At 43.1% G+C, this 27,825-nt stretch overlaps 2 protein-coding genes and 1 long non-coding RNA gene across 6 annotated transcripts in view; 1 reads left to right on the top strand and 2 right to left on the bottom strand.

Annotated features, from left to right (window-relative positions):
• Positions 1 to 12,226, top strand: part of NLRP4 (NLR family pyrin domain containing 4) — a 30,867-nt gene extending 18,641 nt beyond the window's left edge. The window contains exons 6-9 of the mRNA XM_040465174.1: positions 1,661 to 1,831; positions 7,838 to 8,008; positions 8,896 to 9,066; positions 12,118 to 12,226. Coding sequence (XP_040321108.1) covers positions 1,661 to 1,831; positions 7,838 to 8,008; positions 8,896 to 9,066; positions 12,118 to 12,211 — 607 coding nt within the window. The 3' untranslated portion in view covers positions 12,212 to 12,226. The remainder of the gene's footprint in view (positions 1 to 1,660; positions 1,832 to 7,837; positions 8,009 to 8,895; positions 9,067 to 12,117) is intronic.
• Positions 240 to 15,652, bottom strand: LOC121023355 (uncharacterized). 2 transcript variants are annotated; one of them, XR_005787355.1, is made up of 4 exons: positions 15,311 to 15,652; positions 12,115 to 12,231; positions 10,491 to 10,666; positions 240 to 300 (listed from the first exon to the last, which is right to left on the bottom strand). It is a non-coding gene; the product is annotated as an uncharacterized LOC121023355 (long non-coding RNA). The 2 variants fall into 2 exon arrangements; XR_005787354.1 differs by lacking the exon at positions 240 to 300 and having other exon boundaries at positions 10,195 to 10,666; positions 15,311 to 15,371.
• A 1,607-nt stretch (positions 15,653 to 17,259) lies between these two features.
• The window catches only part of NLRP13 (NLR family pyrin domain containing 13), a 77,072-nt gene continuing 66,506 nt past the window's right edge, over positions 17,260 to 27,825 (bottom strand). The window contains exons 5-12 of one of the 3 annotated variants that reach the window (XM_040465163.1): positions 27,319 to 27,483; positions 25,724 to 25,891; positions 25,105 to 25,275; positions 24,354 to 24,524; positions 21,562 to 21,732; positions 20,778 to 20,948; positions 18,679 to 18,849; positions 17,260 to 17,663 (exon numbers count right to left, since the gene is read on the bottom strand). In XM_040465163.1, the coding sequence (XP_040321097.1) occupies positions 17,540 to 17,663; positions 18,679 to 18,849; positions 20,778 to 20,948; positions 21,562 to 21,732; positions 24,354 to 24,524; positions 25,105 to 25,275; positions 25,724 to 25,891; positions 27,319 to 27,483 (1,312 nt within the window). In that variant the 3' untranslated portion in view covers positions 17,260 to 17,539. The remainder of the gene's footprint in view (positions 17,664 to 18,678; positions 18,850 to 20,777; positions 20,949 to 21,561; positions 21,733 to 24,353; positions 24,525 to 25,104; positions 25,276 to 25,723; positions 25,892 to 27,318; positions 27,484 to 27,825) is intronic. The other 2 variants (XM_040465164.1, XM_040465165.1) reach the window with 2 other exon arrangements.

Here is a 27,825-nt window from a genome sequence, read left to right as displayed (position 1 = left end):
CTTTCTCAGGGAAGGACCACCCTGAGAGGATGTGAGGGTGCTGGACCTGGTCCTCACACAGACTAGGGCATAGTTCTCATTCACAAGGCATCAGGTAGAGTGTTCAGAATAGTCTCCCCTTGGGAGGGGGATATGATTACCTGTAAACTAAACCCTAGTCTTGGTGAAAATGCTTAGAAAATTGTTCTCAGGTAGTTTCACAATTTCCCAGAACATAGCTAAAGAATCCAGACTGGAAAAAAGTAAAACTGTCTTTATTCTTAAGCAACATGAACGTTGGTGTAGAAAATCCAGGGGAATCTAGAAAGGAAGAATACACATTATACGATAAAACTCAAAAATGCAAACTAATCTATAGAGACACAAAGCAGATCAGTGACTGCCTAAGTGTGGGGCAGATGGGTCACAAGGAGGGACAGATGACAGAGGGGCATGAGGAAAGTTTTGGAGTTGATGGATATGTTCCATCATCCAATGGCGATGGGTGTACCTAAACTATACACCTTAAATATATAATACTGTAAAAATACACTAGGCTGTCTTTGAATTATGCCTCAATAAAAGAAATCAGGATAAAATGTAAATAGAAACATTTGGGAAGAAGACCATATGGAAATGATTGCTTATATTGAAATAAATATACGGATATAAAAAACTTAGAAGTAGTTGATACAACATTAATATTGAGTGAGATCTTACAAACAAGCTACATATTTTTCCTGAATTTGTTGGATTTAAAATGAGTTATTTTACTTATAGGGTTAAGTATCTAAAGTACAAGTATATTCAGCATCAGCATATTAACTTGCATTTTTTTTTTTGATTCATGGTAAATAAAGAACATGACAACTTCTCTAAGTAGAAAATTTTTAGTTGTCAATGTTTGCCAGGGTTGAAAATAAGACACTTAAACATAGCAAAATATTTAAATCCTATGAAATGTTAGAGTAATCTTCATTAAAGAATATTTTTACCATAGTAACAATATTGTACAGCCACTAAATTGTGAAAGTTTAAAACTAAAATTCACTTTTTAATTGAAAAAAATGATATTCATAAGTTGAAAACCTGGATTTTTTACATAAAATTTTGTTCATGTTTAAAGGTTAGCAACTAAAATTTAAATATCAAAGTGCCAGAAAATTTAAGTCTATTGGCTATGTGTGGTTCAGTCGACACGAGTTTGCAACCCCTGCTTTACTTTACGGTACCTTACAATATTTCCCAGGTTAACATGCATCTTGTTGAAAGCCATGAACTTAGGATTTTAAAGAGTAACAGAATTGAAAAAGAAAGAGGATTTTATACATAAGGTAATTCAATGCACTTCCTCAGTCCATGAGAGAAGAGTGTCATAAGGTAAGTGCCTTGTCCAAGGACAATATCAGATGTAGAGTTAAAACCAACATTTTCTACATTCTTCTCGAGTATTCATTGTGCCATAGTTTTCCCTCAGCATTACTTTATCAGTTTTATTTTCTAATTCATGTATCATGTGAGGAAGGAAACTCAAAGAGAGGTATTTTCAGATAAGCCACAGGTTCATTGCTTCATTAAGGACTGTATATGGAAAATTATAGGACTTCTACTTTTAACGTGGAGTTAAAGTTCTGTGAGGTGTCAGTCCTTCCCTCCTTTCCTCCCATGTTTGTCTCCACAGATTAGGTTACTGTTACCTCACTGAACACTCCTGGAAATACCTCTACAACCTTCTTCTGTATAACAAAAGCTTGACCCATCTAGACCTCAGCGCCAACGTCCTGAAATATGAAAACTTGAAACTTCTCTGTGAGGCCTTGAAGCAGCCAGGCTGCCACCTGTGGTCACTGTGGTAGGTGTTCTTGAGGAACGCTTGGATTGCTCAGAATCTATCTGGAATTGAGGAGAGCCATAGGGTCTGTTCCTCAGAATGTAAAGTTTAGAAATGACCTGACTCAGACTCTTGTGGAAATGTTGAGGTGAGCAAACCTTACCTCCTCCTTGTGTCACAGATTTAGGGTGTTGTAGCTAGTCATTCAGCAGGGTAGACATATAGGCTGAGGGAAATAACCTAATTATGACTGGGGGCTGAGGGATGGTCTTGGGTTGGATGCTTGACATGAGTTGTACCAGATGAACAGGGATCTTGGGGTGGAAATCTCAGGTAGGTAGATCTAACATGGCAATGGGAGGACTGATAACAGGAGTGGGACACACATGGATAACACAAGGAACACCTGAGGAAGGAATCAGGGCAGTAAATTTAACAGTAAAGGAGATAATGAAAAGATTTAATTTGATGTTATAAAATGGAGAAATATTTGGGTAACCTTGTGGTGGTGGAGTTACCAAGAGGGACAGCATTACCTCATCAAGTGTCTCTTTCCCTGAGAAATCAAGAGATGTGGATTAGACACAATTCTTTTTACATAATACATCAAGATATCTCAGTTCAGAATTTTGTATTCCTTGTTCAGTTGGTTACTGGGAGAAAGGAGTCCTGTAACACCCAATGCTTATCACACCACCTGCCTTCCTAAATACCCATAGCCCATGTAGCCCATCCCCTACCACTTCCCTCCATCAACCCTCAGTATGTTCTCTATTGTTAAGAGTCTCTTATGGTTTGTTCCCCTCTCTTCTCTTCTGCCTGCCTTCCATATGTTCATCTGTTTTCTTAAATTCCACATGTGAGTGAAATCACATGTTATTTGTCATTCTCTGCCTGCCTTATCTCACTTAGCATAATACCTTCTAACTCCATCCAAGTCATTGCAAATGACAAGATTTCATTCTTTTTGATGCCTAAGCAATATTCCTGTGTGTGTGTGTGTGTGTGTGTGTGTTCTTTATCCGTTCATCACTTGATGGATACTTGGACTCTATCCACAGTTTGTTGACAATGCTGCCATAAACATTAGGGTGCATATACCCCTTCAAATCAGACCTACATATAAAATAACTGCATTTACTATGTTTCAAGAAAAAGAAAAAGGGGGGAACCTGGGTGACTCAGTCCATTAAGCATCTGACTCTTGATTTCGGCTCAGGTCATGATCTCACAGTTTGTGAGAGCAAGCCTTGCATCATGCTATGTGCCAACAGCAAGGAGCCTGCTTGGGATTCTCTCTCTCCCTTGCCCCACTCACATGGGCTCTCTCTCTCAAAATAAACAACTTTTTTAAAAGTTGCAATATCTTAGAGGGGGGGAAAGCCATAAACATCTAGAAATTGTAAATACCAAAAGCTTAAGACATTCAATAGGTTAGACATAATTGAAGAGAATCAGTAAAACAGAAGCCAGGTCATAATTAAGACGGTGTGAAGAGGAGAAAAAGATGTAAAATAGGAGAGACTGGGGGCCTAGAAGAACAAGATGTTCTAGCCCAAGTAATGTGAATCCCAGACAGACAACCTATTTTATGAAGTAATGGCTCACAGTTTTCCCGATGGAAAAGCAATTGATGAAAGGTTCTGATCTACAGATCCAATCATCCACATCAGCCTCTAGTAGGATACATACTGGAGAATCTGCAGAACACCAAAAATGCAGGTAGTGTCCTAAAACCTCAATGCTTGGGGCTGGGGGAAGCCATCATATCTAAAGGAAGCACAGAGTGGATGAAGACTAACCATGGAAAAAGGCAGTGCAGGGGGATCTTTGCCATGCTGGGGAGAAATTGTCAACCTTACGTTTTATAACAAACAAAAATCATTAGGAAAGAGAACAAAAACCTAAGTGTCATTCAAGGCAATTGTAAAGAACATCCCTCAAGGAAAGAGAAGGTAAAATATTCCAGATAGAAAAAGTGGTGAATCTGTAGATCAATCCAAGCAAAATATGGACTAACAAAAGAGATACAATTATTTTTTTTAAATTTTTTTTCAACATTTATTTATTTTTGGGACAGAGAGAGACAGAGCATGAATGGGGGAGGGGCAGAGAGAGAGGGAGACACAGAATCGGAAACAGGCTCCAGGCTCTGAGCCATCAGCCCAGAGCCCGACGCGGGGCTCGAACTCACGGACCGCGAGATCGTGACCTGGCTGAAGTCGGACGCTTAACCGACTGCGCCACCCAGGCGCCCCGAGATACAATTATTAAATCCTAAAGGAGAACAATTTAAATGTATAACAGCAGTAATATAAAATGTAAGTTGATGTCCTAAAGTCCACAAAGAGGGTAAAGGTGTTGATTAACTTAATATGTTGATGGGTTAAATGTGGACACAGAAATTTCTATAGAACATTAGAAAAAAAACAAAGTATTGCTGATGCCCAAATAAGCAGAGAAGATGGAATGATAAAAAATACCTAATCAAGAGACTAATATAAAATGTAAGACGTAGATCTAAAATATAAGTAAATATAAAAAATTAAGTATTTTGGCCACAAGAAAGGTTGTCATACAGGATTTTTATTTTAAAAAGTTTTTTTTAATGTCTATTTTTTATTTATTTATTTATTTTTTTATATTTATATATGAAATTTATTGTCAAATTGGTTTCCATACAACACCCAGTGCTCATCCCAAAAGGTGCCCTCCTCAATACCCATCACCCACCCTCTCCTTCCTCCCACCCCCCATCAACCCTTAGTTTGTTCTCAGTTCTCAACAGTCTCTTATGCTTTGGCTCTCTCCCACTCTAACCTCTTTTTTTTTTTTTTCCTTCCCCTCCCCCATGGGTTCCTGTTAAGTTTCTCAGGATCCACATAAGAGTGAAACCATATGGTATCTGTCTTTCTCTGTATGGCTTATTTCATGTCTATTTTTGAGAGAGAGAGTGACAGAGCACTAGTGGGAGAGGCACAGGGAGAGAGGGAGCCACAGAATCTGAAGCAGGCTCCAGGCTCTGAGCTGTCAGCACAGAGCCCAACCCAGGGCTCAAACTCACAAGAACTCACAAACTGTGGGATCATGACCTGAGCTGAAGTCAGACACTTAACCGACTAAGCCACCAGGTACCCTTGTCATACTGGATTAAAAAAAAAAAAAGTGATGTTTTTAAGTGACCTATTAAAATGTAAGGAAGCTGTGATGTCACGTTACACTGAAAATGCCACTAAATGTTCACTTTAAGATGATTTTCTGTTATGGAAATTTCATCTCAAGTTTAATGAGAAAAATTTGGAAGACGGAAAAGACAATATGCCATGAACATGTTGAAGCTGTATCCAACAGACAAAACAGAATTTGAAAAAGAAAGCATCAATCCATTATTTGCATCCTGCTGTTTTTTTTTTAAACTAATGTCCTATTCCATTGAACTCAAATTCTTAGGAGGTGAATGTAATTACTTCACATTCATCATCCATAAAACAAAGAAGAGATCAGAGTAGAAATTAGGATACACCCTGAATAAAAAACACATCCCTGGTGGGTACCATATTGAACAGCACTGCTCTGTATCAAGAATGGGAAAAGACATTACTACAGATGATACAGATATCAGATTATTATGAGCAACTGTATACAATAAACTTGAAAATTTAGATTTTTTCAAAAATCAGTAGAAATACTAAGGATGACCAAACTTAGAAAAATGAAAAAATTTTAATGTTATTTTGAGAGAGAAAGTGCATGCATGAAAGTGAGGGAGGGGCAGAGAGTGAGCAAGGAAGAGAGAGAGAATCCCAAGCAGGCACTGTGCCATTAATGCAGAGCCCTAAGCAGGGCTCAATCTCAATGAACTGTGAGATCTTGACCTGAGCTGAAATCAAGAGTCTAATGCTTAATCAACTAAGCCACTCAGGCTCCCCGAAAAATGAATAGTTTTAAACCACTGAAGAAATTAAATCAGGCTTGAAAGTTTTCATCAATGGCTGCTGCCAGATATTCAAGGGAGAAATAATTCCAGTCTTAACACAAATTCTTTAAAGACTGGAAAAAGAAGAAATATTTCCTACTATTTTTTCAAGGCTAGAATAACGTCAAACTCCTAAGAAAGAAAGTATACACCAATGTCATTCATGAAATGCAAAAGCACTAAAAGGTATGTGAGCAAACAGATTCCAGAAATGTATTAAAAGAATAAATATAGGGGCGCCTGGGTGGCTCAGTCGGTTGAGCGTCCGACTTCAGCTCAGGTCATGATCTCGCGGTTCATGGGTTTGCGCCCCATGTTGGGCTCTGTGCTGACAGCTCAGAGCCTGGAGCCTGCTTCAGATTCTGTGTCCCCCTCTCTCTGCTCCTCCCCTGCTCACATGCTCTCAAAAAACATTTTTTTAATTAAAAAAATAAAAGAATATAAGGACTAAGTTTGGGTTTATCCAGAGAAGGTAGTTAAACATTAAAAAGATCAGTGTAACTTACCATACAAACTGATTAAAAATAAAATAACTATCCTCTAAACTACAGAAAAAGCTTTTAGTTAAAACAATATCCACTTATTATAACTCTTGGAAAATTAATAATTGGGGCTTTCCTTGAATTGATAAAACATTCAAGAAATCTGAAGCAAACATCCACTTAGCGATGAAGACACAAAATCTTTCTCTTTAATATCAAGAAAAAGGTAAGAAGGCTGGCTATAATCACTTCTAATCTACGTTGTCCTATAAATGTCAGCAAAAGCAATAAGGTAAAAAATATAAAACGGTAAATCCTTAAAAATGTTAGAAGGGAAAAGACACCTGATTCCTTTTTCTTTAATGTTTATTTTTGAATGAGAGAGACAGAGTGCAAGTGGGGGAGGGGCAGAGAGAGAGGGACATACAGAATCTGAAGCAGGCTCCAGGCTCTGAGCTGTCAGCACAGAGCCCGAGGTGGGGTTCAAACCCACAAACTGCAAGATTGTGACCTAAGCTGAAGTTGGACGTTTAACCAACTGAGCTACCCAGGTGCCCCCAAGCCCCTAATTCTATGCAGACAGAATATTATAGATCTTTTAAAAATCTGTAACTAAATAATCAAATTGAGTCTAACAAGCTTCTTTTAAATAATCTACCAAAAAAAGATTTCTTATAGGCCAACAAGAAGCAATACACCAATGGAATTAAATAGAAGTACCATTTACAGTAGCATCAAAAAGGAATCATCTGGGAATTAAGCCAATATAGTATGTGTGAAACCTTTGCAGTGAATATCATGAAATGCTAGTGTAATTCAGGAAATGTGAGATAGAGTCCATGTTCAAGGATTGAAATACTCACTATCCAAAGTCAATTCTACACAGAATGATTTTTAGTTTTAATGAAATCCCAAAGTGCAATACTTGTGGTGGTGGTGGTGAACTTGAAAAGCCTATTTCCAAATGTATGTGGAATTTGCAAGGGGCCAAAGATACCTCAAAAACACCTAATGAATAAGAAGTGGGAAGGTCTTGCTCTAAAGATAAGGTGTTATAGGGGTGCCTGGGTGGCTCAGTTGGTTAAGTGTCCAACTTCCACTCAGGTCATGATCTCACAGCTCGTGAGTTTGAGCCCCATATCAGGCTCTGTGCTCACAGCTCAGAGCCTGGAGCCTGCTTTGGATTCTGTGTCGCCTTCTCTCTCTGCCCCTGCCCCGCTTGTGCTTTGTGTGTGTCTCTCTCTCTCAAAAATAAACATTAAACCTTTAAAAAAGATAACTTGTTATAAGGTCTTAGAAATTAAAAGCCTAGCAGAATCCAGAGGTATGAACAACCAGCATAGGGATCCCCAAAAGACCCATCCACGTGTGTTCAGATATTGCCTGAGGACAAGTACATCATGGGGGCAGTGGGGGGCGGGGGGACAGGGAGTGGACACCGCCTTAGCAGAGCTGCTGCATTATGCCCTTTGTGCATGGATGAACATGTAATGCTTTGGTATCTTTTTTCTGATCTCAAGTGTGGATGCAGTAACCCTTAAGAGTGACATCAGCACTGTTCTCTTGCAGTTTGGTGAAATGTTCCATCACCGCTGATGGCTGTCGAGACCTCGCCTCAGTCCTCACTGGCAATCAGAATTTGAGAAGTCTACAAATCAGCTACAATGACATAGAAGATGCTGGTGTGAAGCTGCTGTGTCAAGGTCTAGCACATCCCAGCTGTCACTTAGAGATTCTTGGGTGGGTGACCCCAATGTCAAGGCTGGGTCTCGGTGGGTGGAAGGTGGAGGAAAGTGGAAACCAGACTGGGACACGGAGTCATGAGCTGTCCTGGAGTAATGACTCCTAACTTAGAGACGTAAAGTAATGAGCACTGGCAATGGCTCAGGGGTCCAAGGTTCCCTGGGGACTGGCTCATGTAGGTGGTCCTCTCAATCATTTTGACAGTGTGCTGGGGCTGCCATAACACAGCCCCATGGACTGGGCCACTTCACAGAGATGTGTCACCTCATGGATCTGGAGACCAGAAGTCCAAGATTCAGGATTGGGCAGGGCTGGTTTCTCCTAAGGTCTTTCTCCCTGGCTTGTAGACAGCTGTCTTCTCCCTGTGTGTGGTCCTAATTTTGTCATCTTATAAGGACACTAGGCATAGTGGATTAGGAGTAATTAATAACTTGATTTTGACCTCTTGGCCTCTGTGGAGACTCTGTCTCCAACTGTAGCCACATTTGGGGGTTCTGAGGGTTGGGACTTCAACATGAGTTTTTGGAGGGACACAATCAGCATCTCGGGTTCTAGACAGCAAGAAATGCACAACGTGGTGGCTCAGAACTCCCATAACCTTGCTTCCATTGGGTCCTACAAGCCAAGACCATGCAGGAGACCAGCCTCTTTCAGGGGTAGGGAAACAGGTCCCTCCATGACTGGAAGGAGCTGCCAAGACCCAAGCCCTGTACAGGCATGGGATCAAAGAGGAACACACAGTGTGGCCCTCTATGATCTCCCCCCAGTCAGGGACCAGATGTCACACACTATACTCAGAGGCTAGGGGTGACCTTGGCTAAATGTGACACCCTCATCCCACTCACTTGGATGAACCACCTCTCACCCTGTATGCTTGGTCGCAGGCTGGCTACATGCAAGTTAACAAGTGCCTGCTGTGAGGACCTCTCTAGTGCCCTCACCAGCAGTAAAACCCTGCAGAGTGTGAACCTGCAAGGAAACGCCCTGGACCACACCGGAGTGGCAGTGCTATGTGAAGCCCTGAGACACCCAGCGTGCAACCTGCAGATTCTAGGGTGAGCTGGGGTTTGCTCTCCTGGTGAGGACACGCCCGGGTGAGGGAGGATTCACTGGAACCCGAGGTGTGGTGCTGCCACAGTCAAAATGCAAATGGTGCTCCTTGCCTTGGGATTGTGGGAGTGAAAGATACGTCAACTCAGCACAGTACCTGGTGGGTGGTGATACCCTATGAACAGGGGCACTTGCTACTGTTCCAGTACAATTATAAAGTATAGCTTACTATATTAAAGCTTATCTACCAGGCGCCTGAGTGTCTCAGTCAGTTGAGCATCCAACTTTGGCTCAGGTCATGATTTCGCGGTTCATGGGTTCGAGCCCCACATCAGGCTCTGTGCTGACAGCTCAGAGCCTGGAGCCTGCTTTGGATTCTGTGTCTCCCTCTCTCTCTGCCCCTCCCCTGCTCACACACACTCTCTCAAAAATAAACATTAAAAAAAATTAAAGCTTATATAAAAATTTTACATTTATAATTATTGATATATCAGACTTACATTTATACTAATATAGACCCTAGGGTCTACATAATTTATAAATGTATATTATGTAATGACTTACATAATATACATTTATAAATTATAACTAAAATCTAATGTAAACTACATATAATTTGTATATTTATGTAGACATAAACATATTTATAGCTATAAAATTAAAGTATAAAGTAGACTTCTGCATGTTATATGTTATAGACTTATATTAAAATTTAAGTAGGTATTTATGTATTTCATATATTAGATTTCATAGTTATAATTTATATGTATAATTATACATGTATATAATTATGTATTTTCATTTTTTATTGTATATTTGTTTTTGAGAGAGAGAAAAACAGTGTGAGCAGGGGAGGGGCAGAGAGAGAGGGAGACACAGAATCCGAAGCAGGCTTCAGGCTCTGAACTGTCACCACAGAGGCTGACAAGGGGCTCAAACCCACAAAACCATGAGATCGTGACCTGAGCTAAAGTCGGATGCTTAACTGACTGAGCCACCCGGGCACCCACACATTTATAATTATAGATTTAAATATTTAAATTATACACATGTAATATATATTATTCATACAATTATATAATTATATTTATAAAACTATAATTATACATATAATACAAAATGTATGTATTAGGTTATTTTATCAAAGATTATTCTATTAGGTGACAATATAATGAACCTTAAGCGTCGCTTTCTCATTTATTTCTCCTACTCTCTTCAAACGTATCTGAAATCCAGGGCAGTCGTAGGTACTTACATGGCCACTCATTTCTAGAAAGGACTCGGAGATGTTGGGCTAAAACTGGTATAACTCCAACACTAAGACCATTACTGTCTTTTCCACCTTGTGAAGCTATGAGTCCATTTCCTCAAAGTCCTATGTCTAGAAACTTCAGGTGCCTGCCATCTAGAAAGTTCATCCTCATCTTACCTTTTGTGAGAGGTTCCGAAGGTGGTGCTTGAGGCAGTGGGAAGACTTGGATTTTCCATAGTTTTTCCAAATCATGTTATGCCAGCTTTTCCGTGCTGAGTCTTGTAGCCCCAGGCAAGGCATTTCTCCTGATTGTCTGTTCTCTGCCAAATGAGGGAAATGATTGGACACAGGTACTGTGAAAATACAGATGTAATAAAAATGCTGGAAACACCTAAGTGAGTTTCCACATCCCGTGCACCCTCCCCAACCATGGACAGTCCCACAGATCTGTGTGTCAAGACGAACAGATGCCTGAAAGAATGTCCTTCACTCCAACAGGGAGGTGAAGGTGCTCCGGACGGTTGCCAACAGATACCAGCAGACACCAGAGATATTTGTACCCACAGAAGAACACACACAGACAGTCATCCTTAACCCTCCCATTTAGTTCAGAGCCACAATGGACTGCCTCGTGTTAAGTGCAGGGGCTCCAGGGCCACGGTACTGGCATCTGTATCCTGACTCTACCACTCGATGGCTGTGTGACCTTGAGCCAATTTGCTTTGCCTGCTTGTCTTCATCACAAATCGGGTCAATAATGCTATCTCCCACGGTTGAGAAATTTTATTTTATTTTTAACGTTTATTTTTGAGACAGAAAGAGACAGAGCATGAACGGGGGAGGGTCAGAGAGAGGGAGACACGGAATCTGAAACAGGCTCCAGGCTCTGAGCAGTCAGCACAGAGCCTGAAGCGGGGCTCAAACTCACGGACTGTGAGATCATGACCTGAGCCGAAGTCGGCCCCTCAACTGACTGAGCCACCCAGGCGCCCCTGAGAAATTTTAATGAAAGCTGCACCTAAAGCCCTCAGCAGAAGGCTAGGACCAGGCATTCAGATAACAGAAGCTATTACTGTTTTATCTTTTTAACAATAAAAGTAGTTGGTCTTGCTCCTTAGCTTCCTGAATTCCCATCTTCAAACCCCAATGTTCAGGTGGAGTCAGGGCTTTCTATCAGATAGGACATCTGTTCTGTCCAGCAATGTGCTGGAGACCGCTGCCACCAGATGGTGATAACCCTGTGTGGACAGTTCTTTCTAGTCTTGTGTTTAGCGACATCAAGTTGGCAGCTTTAAATTGGCCATGATAAGAGAACCTGGGTGGCTCAGTCAGTTAGGCATCTGACTTCGGCTCAGGTCGTGATCTCATGGTTCATGGGTTTGAGCCCTGCATTGGGTTCTGTGCTGATGGCTCAGAGCCTGGAGCCTGCTTCAGATTCTGTGTTTCCCTCTCTGTCTCTGCTCCTCCCTCACTCACCCTCTGTCTCTCAAAAATATTAAAAAATTTGAAAAAAAATTGGTATTGGCCATGGTAGGAGAATTTACACCTCAGAAACGTGCAGTGCTATAAATCAGGGCTTTTCTCCCCCCCGCCAACCCCTCCAGGCCCCCACCCCCGGCCAAGAGCCAGGTGTTAAACATTTATCAGTGCACCACTGCCCGAAAGGTATGTCTGTCCCATGGGGGTGGGGAGGGAGGCAACACCAGGTTCTCCTAGGCTTGACCAGGGAAAAAATGCTAGAGAAGAGCTGCAGAGAAGAAACAAGAGGTAGCAATTCAACAGAGCTCTTCTTATATCTTACCAGGCTGCAAAAAACTGAATTTGATGAGGAAACCCAGAGACTTCTGACAGTTGCAGAAGAAGAAAATCCCTCCTTGACAGTTCTAGGTGACTGGTGACTCCTCCTGACCCAAGTGACCTGCAAAGAAAAGTTATTGGAGCCCTTACTCATGCCTACTCTGTCCCCAGGAATTACAGTTCCAGACACAGATGTAAACCCTGATCTTTCTGCATGGCCTCCCCCTCCCCCCACTTTGGATACTTCATATACTGTGTGTGTATATGGTTTTTATTTGCTTTGTGGCCTTGGGCAAGCCCTGAAAGGCTGTCAAGGTCAAGTTCTTATCCTGTCTCACAAGGACATTTTAGACACTCAATAAAATCTTAGATCTTAAGACAGTTTGTCAAATCTCCAAAAAGATTGTGTTCCCAGTGCATGCCCAGAGCAAGCATGCGGGTTGTAGAAATTGTGGTCTTTTCCCTACACGGCTTGGACAGGTGCTGCCCATACTGTGAGCATTGGACCTGTGGTATAACCTGGTCCCCCTTTTCTGCTTGTGCTGCTGGTGTCCCAACTCAGGCTCTTTCTCTTCTCTTGCCTCATGATGGGATTTGAAAAGTACTATTTTATTAAATGTTTCAGGGAGAGAGCATGCACTCAGGAACGAGCAGGGGAGGGGCAGAAAGAGGGGGAGAGAGAGAATCTCAAGCAGGCTCTGTGCTGTCAACACAGAGCCTGACGTGGAGCTCGAACCCATGAACCAGGAGATCATGACCTGAGCTGAAATGAAGAGTTCGATGTTTAATGGACTGTACCCCCCAGGCACCCAGAAAAGTGCTATAAGTCATCCATAGCCCTCCACCTACATGTACAGCTAAAAGTGAAGATCCTTTTGACCACCAACCTGTCTCATTCCCTTCTTCCGACACCCCACAGGCAATCTGGCAGGAAACTAAGTACCATACCCTTTTTATACTTCCATATATATAAATGCATCCATTAACAAAATAGCCTTGATTTTTTAAATTACATGAAGATCCCACGCCAAATGCACTGTTTTTTCATTGTTAGGCTATCCATATTGATAGGTGTGTGTAGACTAACGTGGATAGACTGAAAACAGATCACTCGTGATATATATGTATACACAGAAATGTGTGTATAGTTCAACACGTATATATACAATGCCTTCTGTGTCAGGTTAAAAAAGGCGTATGCATGTATACGTATGTACACACATGCCAAAAGGTTGAGATATAAGTTTGTAAACCATAGGTCTCTATATATCTAAAAGTGGTTTCTTTAGCGGGATAGAATTGCCTTGTATATATGTACGTCATTTGAATGATCTATTGATAGAAACCACCTAAAATCCTAATATTTGACATCATATGTATCACTACAACCTACAACCTTATAAATCTCTCCTACAGGAATATTTAAGGCAGCCACCCAGAGATGTACATGTAGTGCGTATGGTTATAAGACACTAATAGAAGGATGATAATTATAACAAGGGAGGTGGGTAGATTGTGCGTGAAGAAATGAGCTCAATCCCAGCACAGTAAGGCATTTTACACAGTAGATAATGTGTGAAACCAATATAACAAATATAAGCAACATAAGCTACTGGTCTCATGGGATGTATAGGGGTTCAGGGAGGAATAAGCCACCAGATGAGCTAAGCATGTATCTGTCTTCACCAGTAGATTCTCCAATGGGTATTTCTCCATTGATGGGAAGGTTCTGCTGATTCCAAGAATGCTGGCTTTAAACACCCAGCTCCAGTGGTCAGATGCTGCATCTGTCACTGTGTCAATCAAGTAACTACGTTTCCTGCTCCCTTGCCTTCCACCTTTCTGAGTGCATCCATTCTTGGGACACAGGGCTTCCATATCACGGTTCAGGAGAGCCTAAAGTTTCAATTGAGTTTTGTGGCATGGGACTAGGTTGTTAAGTTATCGCTATTGAGACTATTCAATGATTAAAAAAAGAAAAAGAAATGGCCCAGGACAAGTATTTAAGCAGGTACAGGAGAAGAGTTCACATCTGAGAGTAAATTTCAACAGTCAGGCAAAAAGAATGCTTTGTGATTCGGTCTCTTGAGTCGTGCTTGTTCAGTGGAATAAATTGATAAAGTCGAAGCAAAACATTGACGAGTACAGAAACACCAGAGAAGACACCACAAGTCAGCCTCTGCAGAGTTGTAAAGTCACTCCATCAACCAAAGCTGCAAGCCCAGCAGGGTCCCCAAAACAATACTGAAGTCATTCTCTTCTGCCTCCTTCCAAGTTTTGGGTCATCTCTCTGTCCTTGCTCATCTCATTTCCCTGCATGACTCATTGCATCTCTCATCCTTCCCCAAACTCTACTCCCATCCTCCTCTTCCTGCTGAACCTTATGGCTTTCAAGACTCTCTTCTGTTCCCCTCCTCCAACTGAGGACCTCCAACCCTCCAACTGAAGAGAGGGGGTGGTAACTGGAAGGAAAGCTTAAGGATACAAGTATTTCACTTCTGGACTCCCCTGCCATCCACTTAGGAGTTAGATTTTGTAAAGTCAGCAACTCAAATGTCTGTTGACAAAGGAATGAGCACAATGTGGTCCATACCCATAGTGAAATAGGATTCCTAAAGAGCAAGGAAGTTCTGACACCTACTGCAACATGGATGAACCTTGAGGGCATTATGCTAAGTGAGGTTAAGTCAGCCAACAAAAAGAAATACTGTATGATCCCAGTTTTTCGAGGTTCCTCGGGTGGTCAAATTCATAGGGACATAAAGAATAGTGGTTGCCAGGGGCTGAGGGAGGGAGAAATGGGGAATTAGTGTTTAATGGGGACAGAGTTTCAGTTTGGGGACATAAAGTTCCAGGGATGGATGGTGGTGATGGTTACACAACAGTGTGAAGCTACTTAATGTCAATGAACTGTTCACTTTAAAATGGCTAAGTGGGGTGCCTGGGTGGCTCAGTCGGTTAAGCATCCGACTTCGGCTCAGGTCATGATCTTGCGGTCCGTGAGTTCGAGCCCCGCGTCAGGCTCTGTGCTGACAGCTCAGAGCCTGGAGCCTGTTTCAGATTCTGTGTGTCTCCCTCTCTCTCTGACCCTCCCCCATTCATGCTGTCTCTCCCGGTCTCAAAAATAAACGTTAAAACAAATTTTTTTAAATAAAAAAATAAAATGGCTAAGCAGTGAATTTTTGTTATGCCCATCTTACCATACAATAAAAATCACAAGAGAAAGAGACTGAGAAAGTCACTTCATCTCTCATCTGTGGAGAAGAGGGAAGGCATCCTGCCAGGGTTTCTGCAACAGAGGTGATAAAAAAATAAGACAAAAAAACTGAGCCATGAAGCATCTAGTTAGCAAGAGAGGATCTTGAGATGATAGGATTGAAGGAGATTATTAACCTAAGAGCATCATTTACAGGTGCTTATCACAACTGACCATTTCACACATCATTCTGTGTAATTTTTGCAAAACCTGAGATTGATGCTATCAGACCCAAGTTGTAATGAGAAAATTGGCTTAAAGGGTATAAAATCATTAGCTGAGAAGCAGTGGTTTTATCATCAAAAGCCACTGTGAATGTTTCCATTCCATAGAACCTGTTTGTCTTGCCAGATTCAACGCAGGGGATCCTTTACTCAACCACATCCCCTCCATTACATCACAAGAGGGATTCTCTGTGCTTCTTCTAGATAACTCTACACTACCCCTGCCTAACCACCCCCCCCCCCCCGGCCATACCATAGTCCTGGCCACGTCTACCCACACTTTTAAGATGGCCAAGTATCAGGTGTGAAAAAGGAGGGGGGGGGGGTAGGTGGTCTTTCACATAATCATGGACTTGAAATTAGAGTACAATTGGTCACAAGCTAATCAGTGTTTGTTGGGTGGTGGGCTTCCTAAACTGCAGTGAGCCTGGGGAAGTAGCTCAGCTGTCACCTCATCCAAATCCATTCAGTCCCATCCCATTTCCCTTCTGGGGATGGGGGTAGACCTATCCTTGATTTCCCTAGAAAGCCACTTTGGCGTTACGTGGCTTTGAAATAAAACAACATTGTTAGAAGACCCAAAGGTGAAGAACCTTTGCTGTAATTGAAATAATTCCATGGCACATCCAGAAATTCTAGAATAAATTCCTAAAATATTATGAAAATATTGATAGAGAATTTGTAGATCTAATGTTCACAGAAGAATATGCCCATGTTTTGTTTTCAAAGACACAATGAAGAAATTTTGGGATCCTCTTGGATTTGGGGTTAACAGTTTGTCAGATTATCAGAAATAACACAATGCTATTTTAACCTACAGTAACTAAAGACATGGAGACTAAGGCATATCTAAACCTTTGACTTTAAAATCTCTCTTCCTTGACAAGATTTTCTTAGTTCATAAACCTCCCCCCCCCCCACTATCCCAGCTTTTATCTATGATGAATGACCAAAATGCACAAGAAAGAGAAGAAAGGATTTATTTCAAGGACTCTGGGTTTCACTTATATTTAATGGTGAGGGAACATGATGGATAGAAGGATCATGGACTTACTCCAAGACCCCACTGGGTCTCATAAGGCATGTTGGCTCTTAAAATAGAAGACTCGGATTCTAAGTTTCATTATTTGACTTACTATTTCTGTAATTTGTTGTAGAACATTTATTTACCCTCAGAATCTTTGTTTTCAAAATCAGTCAAGTAGGGACGTCCCTACCTACAGGGCTCTGATGTGGATTTAGACACACTATGATAGGTTTTATAAGCTACGAAATGCAAAATGCAATGAATGTCCCACTGTTCCCTCAGACTACTTCTGATAGCTTTTGCCTATTAAATAATAGGGCAAAGGAGATAAAATTGTGATCAGATCCTATCTTCATATGTATTTCCCATGTACAACATCAATTTCACATTACATCCTTGGGTAGGATCCATGTTCCCCAGCATTTTCAGGTGAGTAAAATACATTTTAGACATAACACAGCCATGGATCATTCAAAGGTACACGCAAAAGCCAACATTGGGTCTATCTGCATCGTAGGAATGGTTCTCGATCTCCATCTGGCTGGTTTATCCACAGTATAATAACTGCGGAATTACAGTCACATCTGTCCCATCTCTCAATCCATAGGAAATGAGGCTTTAGGCTTTCTCAAGGTATTTTTTTAATATCCTTTGCTTTATTGAATTCTCTTAACATGTGAGAGTTAAAGACATTACACCAAGAAAGACAAAAGGAAACTTAAGACAAAGCCAATGTAGGCTCGTGGGGCCAAATGTAGTATTAGATTAGGATTCTGGAGATTGGGTATTTAAATATGCTGCTTACAACAAATTGTGGGAAAGCACTCTGGAGGTAACTGCTCATTTGTCCTTAAGAGCAGCAACACCTGAGAAATCTCCTGGTGATTCTACTCCAAGAACATCCCACAGTGTAGCCATTGGATCACCACCACCATTTGTCCTCAAGGTCATTGAAATCCCACTTACACTTGACTCTCAGAAAGGACCCCCTCTCCTGCAATTCCTCGAGCTCCCCCTTCACTATGTTGTACAACTCTTTTTCAAGCCTGCAAGAAAGAGAGATAGAATGTTTTTAATAGTGCATTACTTAGATGTGAAGTTGGTAATGTAAAGTCCTGAATGTGTAGATTTTGAACAACTTCCTCAAGTAGGCAAGATTCTTTGGTATCTGAGATTTCTGCAAAAATATGCCTAGTTTAAGGTCTTTCTCCAGGGGAAAAGAAAATTCTGCTTACCTTTCTGACCTCATCTCCAGAATACTGAATAAGGTGGAGAGTGTTCTAATTAAACACTCTTATTTCACTGCCTGGAAGGGGCAATACAGAGCTTGGTAGTCTAACCTCAGCCTTTGCACATGCTACTCCAGCTTCCTTCAAACACTCTTGGTCCTTTGTCACTGTCCATGTTTCCCTCCTGATATGTGGATTCCTCCTTCCAGCCTCCTTGGGATTCAGCATCAACATCACCACCTCTGACATGCCTTCTGGTACCACTCTGATCACCCTTGTTTTTCTACCACAATCCCAAGTTTCCTTCCCAGAATTCGTGACAACACTGCTTTTATACATTTCAGATTTGTCCTCTCCCTGAGGAGAATGCAGACCCATGATGGCAAGGCTCATGACCATTTATTTACTGCTATCTGCTATGGCATGCTTGGCCCATAGTCAGCATTAAAAAAAGGTATCATTGAGTGAAATGTTGTTGGATTATTGAGTAGGTACAAAAATGCAAAAAATGAGGGGACTCCTCAACTACACAGATGTCTGCAGGACGGTGCTGCCTGCCCAGCATGGTTGCCACTATCCACATGTGGCCATTTCAGTAATTCAGCTCCTTGGTTGCATTAACCACATTTCAAGTGCCCAGTTACTACATGCTGCTACTGGCTATTCTATCAGGCAGTAGATATAGACTGTTTCCGTCATTACTAAAGGCTCTGCTGGCCAGCACTGCTCCAGGAAATCCAATGCAGGGTGAATCTGATGCTTGCTATAAAACATCGGCCCATCCATCCCCTCTTAACAGGTGCCTCCCAGCATTAAAGGTGGTGGGGATTACCCAAGCTTCTGTAGTTTGCAGGTTGATTTTTTCAAGGCCTTCCACAGTGTGCTGACTCCTCTGGGCTCCAAGTTATTCCCCAAAAGGTTCAGGTTAAACAGGCTTTTACTGCTTCTGAGAACAGAGGAGAGATACTGGCAGCAAGCAGGTGTCAGATTGCATTTCTCCAACCTAGGAGTGGGTGAGAAGGAAGTGTGAAAGATGGTCCACTAGGATTGAGAAGTTAGAAACAGAAATGATACACATCTAGGAAAAAGTCTGTGGTTAAGCAGTGAAGAGCCTGCCACACACCAGACACTTCTCCAACTGCTTACACATAACTCATTTACTCATATACCAATCCTATAAAGAGGTGGCCAATGTCTTAAACTCCATTTGCCAGATGAGCCAACAGAACATTAGTCTGCCCAACTGTGAAAGAAACCATGTTTGTAAAAAGTAGATGTGAGTTTGGAAGATCCTTGAAAGGACTAAAATAAGATTACAACCTCTTCACTACACTTTCATCTTGTTCCTAAATTCAACAAAACAAAAATCTGTATGCCTAGTAGAGCTGGCCAACCATATGTTCAAAGACGAAAGTGACAAAGTGTTACATCAGTTTAACAGAGTGGAAATTTCCACCGAGTCTATAAAGATAATGTGACAGGTGTCCATACATGAAAATTTTGAGGTGAATCACTGGGTTCTACTCCTGAAGCCAAGACTACACTGTATGTTGACTAACTTGAACTTAAGTTTAAAAAATGCCTTCTGAAAAAAAATTGCGATGCATGAAGAGTGGACAGAAAGAATAGGTTTTCTTAGGGTGGAAGGGGTTGGGTAAGATCCAGAGAATGCTTCAAGATAAAGGTACTACTTGGTGGATAGGAAGAGAATGACAGGAGAAAGACCGACTCCAAGATCACACAAGTGCACCCTGTCTCCAGTCTAGCGCCACCTGCAGGGCTTTAACCAGTACCTTATACTGTATATTGTTGACCTTGATTGTGAACCTTTAACATTTCCATGGTCATCTAGGTCAGTGTTTCTCAATGAAAGGTGATTCCCCCCCTCCCCCACAGGGGAGACGGAACAAAGTCTTCAGAGCAGGGAGGTACAATTTCATCTGGTGGGTGGGAGCCAGAGATGCTGCTCAGCATCATACAGAATGAAGGACCACCTACAGCAAAGGATTACTCACCCCAAGGTGTCCACAGTGCTGAGGTTGAGAAACCCTGGTGTGATGGTAAAGATGGGACCTTGTGAGCACAAGTTAGCCATGCAGGTGCCTGCTTTAAGGCTACTACTTTGGAGAATGAAACCAGATGGAAGTGAACTGAGTGTCAGGCAGGCGTTCATCATTAAAGACAACAGGAGAGCTGTTGCAAACATTTTACTCATTTCTGCATCCAGGGAGAAGCAGCTAGAGAGTGAGGGCTTAAAACCAGACCATCATTCTTTTTTAAGGCACAAAGAGGACCCTGAATTACTTGTGTAAATCCCAGGGCTTCTCCTTCACCTGAAGGATAAAGAATTGTGCACCTGAAGATACTCCTTGGAGGATAAGGATGTACTAAGAAGCAGCAACTGGTGACTTACTTATGGGTATAATGCCCTCAAGGTGCATCCATTAAACACACATGGGGGGGGGGTCTCCACAGAGAAAGAAATACTGTAGAATCTCTTAACATTTTTTGAGAGTGAGTAGAATCACTGCCTATGTGAAAAATAGCTAACATGTAAGCCACACTTAACCCAAACTCCTATTCCTGGAGTCTAAACCATCTTAGTTTGCTAAACAAACACATCATCTTATAGTTAAAATCAGACTTCTCCTTAGACAGAAAAGACTCTGGGGCCAGGAAACAGGCTGTATCTGCCCCCCACCTACTATCCAAAAGGTACCGATTGAAAAGAATATTAATATTCCAAGGAGGGGGTGAGTGGTATGAACTTCTGTCTCTGAACTGGAGTCTTATTGTTGAGAAGAGATTTTTAACAGGAGAATTTAGTCCTTTGTTCCCCACCTTCTTGAACCCCCAGGTGATCCCATCTATTCCTTCCTACCCCAAAAGTAGAGATGGGGGCTTCCTACAAAGAGAACAGGGTCAACTCACCCAAGCGTGTTCAATGCACACTTCGGATGGTTTAGGACCTCACACAGGTGTTTCACTCCATCATCCTGAATGTCATTGCTCCCGATATCCAAAATTTTCATGTTACAATTATGCTGGAGGGCATTAGCAAGCTCCTGACAGCCTTCCGCTGTGAAAGAACAATCTGACAAACTGCAAAACAAACACAAAGGGAAAAAGAACAATCCTGGAGTCCTTAGACTTTGCTCTATATACCGAGCCCATCTCACAGTCTCCCAAGGAAAGGAGAGATGCCAAAGTGAGACTTCTCATCCAGAGCCCTGGGAAGAAAAGGGTGCTGGTCAGGAGGTCTGAGACACCCTGGGTACTCTATCTACCCCTGGTGGAAATTAAGTAGGCAGGACAACAGCATAACCCTCTCCCCATGCCATCTATAGGGAGCTTGCACCTGGTTTCCTCTGGATTTCACCCCATGCACCTTTCCCCTTTACTAATTTTGCTTTTCCTCCCTTCATTGTAATAAACCACAGCCACTAATCTGGACTGCACACACAGTGGAGTCCTCTGTGAGTCATCAAGCTCCTGGGGTGGTCTTGGGGACTCCCAGCACACATTGTGGTTGGTCCTTAACAATCATCCCAGTAACCCATCCCCTCACGCCCTTCCAATAGAGCCCGAAGCTTCTCTGTGTGAGCCATCACGTCTACACCCAGGACCTCAGTCCCATTTGGAATGCAGGTGTCTGCAGGTCAATTCACATGGTCTCTTCTCATCGTCCGAAGGGCAGGGAGGCAATGGAACTTACTCCAGGTTCTGGAGGCTGCAGTCCGGATGACTCAGGGCCTTACACAGAAACTTCACTCCCTCATCTCTCAGGTTATTCTTCCTCAGGTTCAGATGGGTCAAACTCTTGTTCTTGAGGAGAGCATCTGACAAGTACTTGCAACTGGATGTACCGAGCTGGCAGAACCAGAGACTGTGGGGCAAGAGCCATGGAGAGAGATGCTCAGGAAAGCAGCCCAAACCAAGACCACTGGGGACACAAGCCTCAAGCCCCACCTCAACTATGGTGTTGAGTTCAGCCATGGTGTCCCCCTGAACCCCCACCCAGGAAATGCTGAGTATCTGTGCTTACTTATCCTTCCCCAGACTTCTGCAATGAGCACACCGTGAACATGCCGGCCCTTAGTGTTTGGTTTAAAAAAAATAACAACAAAGGGATGCTCAAAGCATGCCAAGTTTGCGTAACACAAAAGGAGTAAGTTCTGAAGATGTACCTTATAGTGTTGTGTTTATAGCTAACAATACTGTATTGTGTAAAGCTCTCCAAGATTCAGATTTTTTACGTGCTTATATTTTCTATGTTAAGTCTTAGCCACAAAAAAAAAGTTGATAAAAAATGGTACAGAAGGAAACTTTGGAAGGAGATGGATATGTTTATGTCCTTAACGGTGGTCATATGGCCACCATATGGCCATGATGGTCTCATGGGTGTGTCCTTCTCCCCTAACTCACCGATTTGTTCATATTAAATATGTACGACTTTTCACATGTCAAAAAAAGTGCAGTATGCAATACAAGTTGTAGGAGATCTAGAATACAGATATGTTACACTTTGTATATATTAGACATATAGGTATAACAGACATTTATACATGGTGTACATACTATGATAATGCTGCTGTGTAGCATATATCATGTGAATTATATATGTTACATGTGATACATAGTTATATAGGAGATATGTAACAGATTATTTTTGCATTAGATATATATAGTATACATGTTTGAAATATATGGCAAATATTAGATATCTAGGTATATAACAGATACATACAGGGTGTACATATGTTATCATGTAACATATCACATGTAATGTGCAGTTATAAGATTTTTATATATTTCATATAGTATGTATTATTAATATGTATATATATTAAAGTATCTTATATAGGTGTAATTATAAGTGGGATAAATATAATGTAACCTATAACTGTCATGTTATATTAGTTCATATTACCTATGAATGAATTACTTACTAATATTCTGGTTCTTTGAAGCTCTGTGCTGAGAGTGCTAACCTTTTAGTCCCTAGCTCAGATTCTGTCGTCTTTCACCATACACCCCCTTGGATGTGCCTCAAGACCCTTGGCCTTTTTGTCCTCTTATGCTCACCTGAACAATATCCAGTTTTGGGAAAACCCATCGAAATGACACCTGGCACCTACCATTGCCAGTGGACTCATCCCCACCCGACAACCTCCTTGAGACCTACAGTCCTACATACATACAACAGCTTTACGTGGTTGGTTAATAGGCATCTCACGTTCCCATGTCCCAATCTTAACATCCAAACCTCATCCTCCCATTTTCTCCAGTCAGAAAACGGCAGCGCCTTTCACCCAGCTGGCAAACCCACCACCTGTGGGGCATTCCTGGTTCCTGGTCCCTTTCATTCTTCAACCACCACTGACCCATCAGCAAGCCCTACTGGCTGTACCTTCACGTATGCCCTGAAGTCCCACCGCCTCACCTGGCTGATTCGTATTCATCCTTTTGCTTGATCAACAGGCACTTGCTGCCTCCTATTTTTGCTTCCATTATAGTCTACCCTTCAACAGCAGTCCAGGTGATCGTTCAGAGTCTGTCCCTGTACAACCTCCAGTCCTCAGAGGACTTTCCACCTTGCTCCAAACAAAACAGATTCATACATGGCCAGGGCATATTCCCATTATCCCCCTCGCTCACATTACTCCAGCCTTACGAGTCCTCTGGATGTTCCTACAACACTCCAGTCTTGGAACTTTCCTTCGTCTTCCTTCTCTGTGTCTGGTTCCTTCAGTCTCTGCTTCAGTGTCACCTCCTCAGGTCAGTGGGAGACCTTACCAGGAAACCAACACACCATGCCTTGTCTACTCATTCCACTTTGTCTTCCTCGCTGAACTACTGGTTTTTTGTTTTTGTTTTTTTTTTGTGTGTGTGTGTTTTTTGGTATCTCACTCATCCATCTACACCCTCCTCACAGGCAGGAAGCTTCTCTGTCTTATCCACCACCCCAACCTAGGTGCCCAGCTGTGTTGGGATAAAGGAGCTCAGATATAGGTTGACTAAATCATAATTTCCTGGTATCCTTGTTAAAACTGAATTCCTTGGCACAACCCCCAGAGATTGATTCAACAAATTGAGGGTGCTACTCAGAATCTGTGTCTAGAACGGTGCCAGGCACATGGAGTACTTGCTCGACGTGTGTTAGTGTTCAGTGATAGAAATGGGTCCCAAGTGGGGGCGCCTGGGTGGCTCAGTTGGTTAAGCATCCAACTTTGGCTCAGGTCATGATCTCACAGTTTGTGAGTTCGAGCCCCGCATCGGGCTCTGCACTGACAGCTTAGAGCCTGGAGCCTGCTTCCGATTCTGTGTCTCCCTCTCTCTCTGCTCCTCCCCTGCTCGTGCTCTGTCTCTCCTTCAAAAATAAATAAAACTTTTTTAAAAATTAAAACAAGAAAAAAGAAACGGGTCCCAAATGAAGGGCCCATTGCTTTCCTCCATGCCCACCCCCAAGCAGAGTCATTTCTAGAAAAAGAGCCAGGAGACACTCACACCAATCTCTCTAAGGCACACTCGTGGTGAGTCAGGGAAGCACACAAGAGCCTCACGCCCTCGTCTCTGAGCGGATTAAATCCCAGGCACAGTCGACTTGTTCTCTGGGTACCGGTGAGGTACAAAGCTAGATCCTGATAGCTGGCTGCTGACAGGTTGCATTTCTCCAGGCTGCGGAGGAAGGCACAGGTACAGCGCGAGCCTCAGACATGCCCACGTTTTCTTTCTCAAACTCTCAGTCCCTTGGGCCACACATCTGGGACCCAGACATCGTGAAAGATTAAACTGTATAAAGAACAAAAGCTTCCAGGAGAAAAAAGTGGGTCAAGGTAAGGTTTCTCATTCTCAACCCTACTGACCTTTGGTCAAGAACATTCTTTGTGGTGCTGGTGTGGAGGTGGGGGCTTGTGTGTGGGGGGTCTCGAGTGCATTGAAGGATATTGATCACACCTAGTCTTCACCCACTACATGCCAGTAGCATCTTCCCATCCAAATTGTGAGGACCAAGTCAATGTCCAGACACTGTCCCCTGGAGGACAAGACCACCACCAGTTTAAAACCACTGGGTTTAGGGGAGACTGGCAGGAGAGACACCGCAGTCAAGGTGAGGGCAAAACTGGCCAAGACAGAGCCCTAAGAAGGAAGGTGGAAAGAGTGAAGACGGGGAATGTGTCCGTGGGATGGGTAACTACAATGGGATGTTCCCCAAGACTCCCCAAAGCTGCTATTTAGACAAGGCAGGAAGGCTTACGACAACTCCTTCAGGGAAGACTCGGGCATCTCCGAGGGTCCCTGCAGACTTTTCACCTCAACACCAGAGAGATCATTGTCCCCCAGGCTGAGGAAGCGCACACTCGAGTTCTTGCTGAGCTCCAGAAAGAGATGACGACAGGCTAGAGGGGTGAGGCCACAGGATTCCAACCTACCAGAGAAGCCCCAACACAGGGAGTTACTCCCGGCGAAGAGGGATCTTCATTTGGAGTCCCCCTTGCTTCACAACCAAAAACCAATTTCTCCTTGTTCCTCACCCTTTCTCCTGGCAGGATGGTCTCCGAGTCAGGGCTACTCAGAGTGTGGTCCAAGGTCCAGCACCACCTTGGAGCCTGTTAGAAATGCTGCCAGCCCCCACCACCCACCCAGAAGCCCTGTTGGGGCTCAGGGGGTGGGTTCCAGGCCCCTGCCTTTTAACACGCCCCCTCAGGTGGCTCTGGCAGGCAAGAATTTTGCAAAGCACTGCTCTGTGCCCATGCGCGTTCCCTTTGCTCATCTTTCTCTACAGCCTTTCGCTGCCGTGCTGAGTCCCATCCTCCCAATGCAGCCCTGAACGGTGGGGTGACCTTGGGGACCAAGCCAGAAAACCAGAGACTTACCACAGATACTGGATGTTGCAGGCTGAGTGCCTCAAGGTTTTAAAGATCATCGTGGACACGGGAATTCCCAGGTTGTTCGAGCTCAAGTTCAAGTGTGTCAGCCTGTGGTTACCATACAGGACAAGGACAAGTTCCTTCAGAATCCTCACAGGAGTTATTGATTTGCACCTGGGGAAGAGAGCCGGGGAGGAGGGTAGCCTCATGGAGGGGAGTGCTTCCTCATCTCGCTTTTCTACCACACCCATGCATATGCATGCTTGCACACACACACGTGCATACGCACACCCTCCCTCAAGGACGTGCATATAAAAGAGGAATCCAAAAACTGATTTGGATTCATCCAAATTTGGATACATCCAAAGCAGTTGGATGTATTAAATCAGAAACCAACCCCCCACTCTTCCTTGGGGTGGGTGTCCCCCACACCAACCCAGTACTGCCTAGTGAGAACACATCTCTCCTCTTGTTTTCTCTTAAGTTATTTCTCCTCGTCTTTAGTACTAAGTGAGAAGACCAAGAGCGAGGGAAAGGGGGAAGGATGAAAAGGCAGATCGTCAAGCAGGATGTTTAAGGCTGCCTCCCAGGTGTTGGAGCCAGCGCCCTCAGGTTTGAGGGGAGTCATTACTGCCAAATCCTTGCCTCTTAACTGAGTCAACACATGCTTCTGATCCTCAGACCTTGAGGTAGCACCGAATTGCAGAGGGACAGCAGGACAGAATCAGTTGGCCTGAACTCAGGAGCATCCAACCCAACACCTTCTCCAACAAGAGCCACTCACTCTGTCCTTGGTCAGGTAGCTCTTCCCTGGCTCCCCCTTCAAGAGCCACCTCCATTCTTCGCCACCTTCAAGCCAGATTTAAGGCCCTGTGATCTCTATTTACATCATGTGAGAGAGGCTTCAGTCCAGAATGATGCTTCAGCTCCACAACTCGGTCTTTACTCAAGTATCTTTTATTTTTTTTTTTTACTCAAATACCTTTTAGATAGGGTGTGAAAGAGGAGGCTTGGCATTTTTAGATAGAAGAAGGACCTCTCCTGAGTCCCTGAACGGATTTCCCCCCTGCTGTAGGTCACGGTCTCCTACACTACTCTGATCATTTGCATCTGTTTCTCCAACACTGTGAGCTCCAGGAAGGCAGGAATTATCTGTTCTGTTCACTGCTATAACCTCAGAACAGAGACGAGATGCTAGGTCTTCACTGAATGAACAAATGCTTCACTGCAAACTATCCACCTTTCCTTAAGACACAACACTTCACCTAGACTCCACATGAACTCTGGCTCTCCTCAAGCACTTGGTCTCCACCACATCCCAAGTCTTCTACTCCTTCATATCCAGCTCAAGACAGCAGCCTCATGCAGAGGTCTTATGGAAAAACTAGTTGGCCTATGCGTTTCTCTCATGCAAGACCACACACGGCAGGGTGTTGGGTCTTTGCCCAAGGAGCAGTTTTGCTCATAAAGGGCACTTATTTTATTCTCCCGAGCACCTGAACTTACTTTCTGGAAAACAGACACTCAATGCAATAATCCCAAGGAAGACATTGGATTATCTTCCAATGGAATTTTTCACACTGTGAGGGTCTCACACTTACGTCAGTTTTTGGAGTTTGCACCTTGGATTTCTCAGCTCGTAACAGAGTTTCTTCATTGAAAAAGCGTTAAGCTTGCTGTTACTGAAGTCCAGCTCAGTCAGATTCCCATTGGAAAACACAGAGCAAACATCCTGCCACTGACGTATCTTGGAATGTGGCCTTGTCCTTTATGAGGGAGGCAAAGAAGGGTTACTAGAGTAAGTGATCTTCAACCAACACCCAGAGTGTGGTCTACTGGAGATGCAAACAGACCCAGTGAAAGTGCAGGAATTTACTGGAGTTCAGGGCAGGAAAATCGTGACCCCTGGAAGCATAGCTCTCAAAGTCCCAGATGGTTTATTCCAACAATCCTCAACCACTCTTTTAGGAGGAAGGCAACCATGTAAGTGAGGTGAGGTGGCCATTGGATACTCCTTACGAGTTCAGACTTTAAGTCAAAAGGACCTAAGATAAACTCAGAGCTGTGTCACCTATGATATGATTTAATCTCTGTGCTCCAATTTTCTC

Source organism: Herpailurus yagouaroundi, unplaced genomic scaffold, assembly GCF_014898765.1.
Source record: "Herpailurus yagouaroundi ecotype Mexico unplaced genomic scaffold, PumYag 557, whole genome shotgun sequence".
Classification (NCBI taxonomy): domain Eukaryota; kingdom Metazoa; phylum Chordata; class Mammalia; order Carnivora; family Felidae; genus Herpailurus; species Herpailurus yagouaroundi.
Note: the sequence above shows the minus strand (reverse complement) of the source record. Positions and strands in the feature narration are given on the sequence as shown.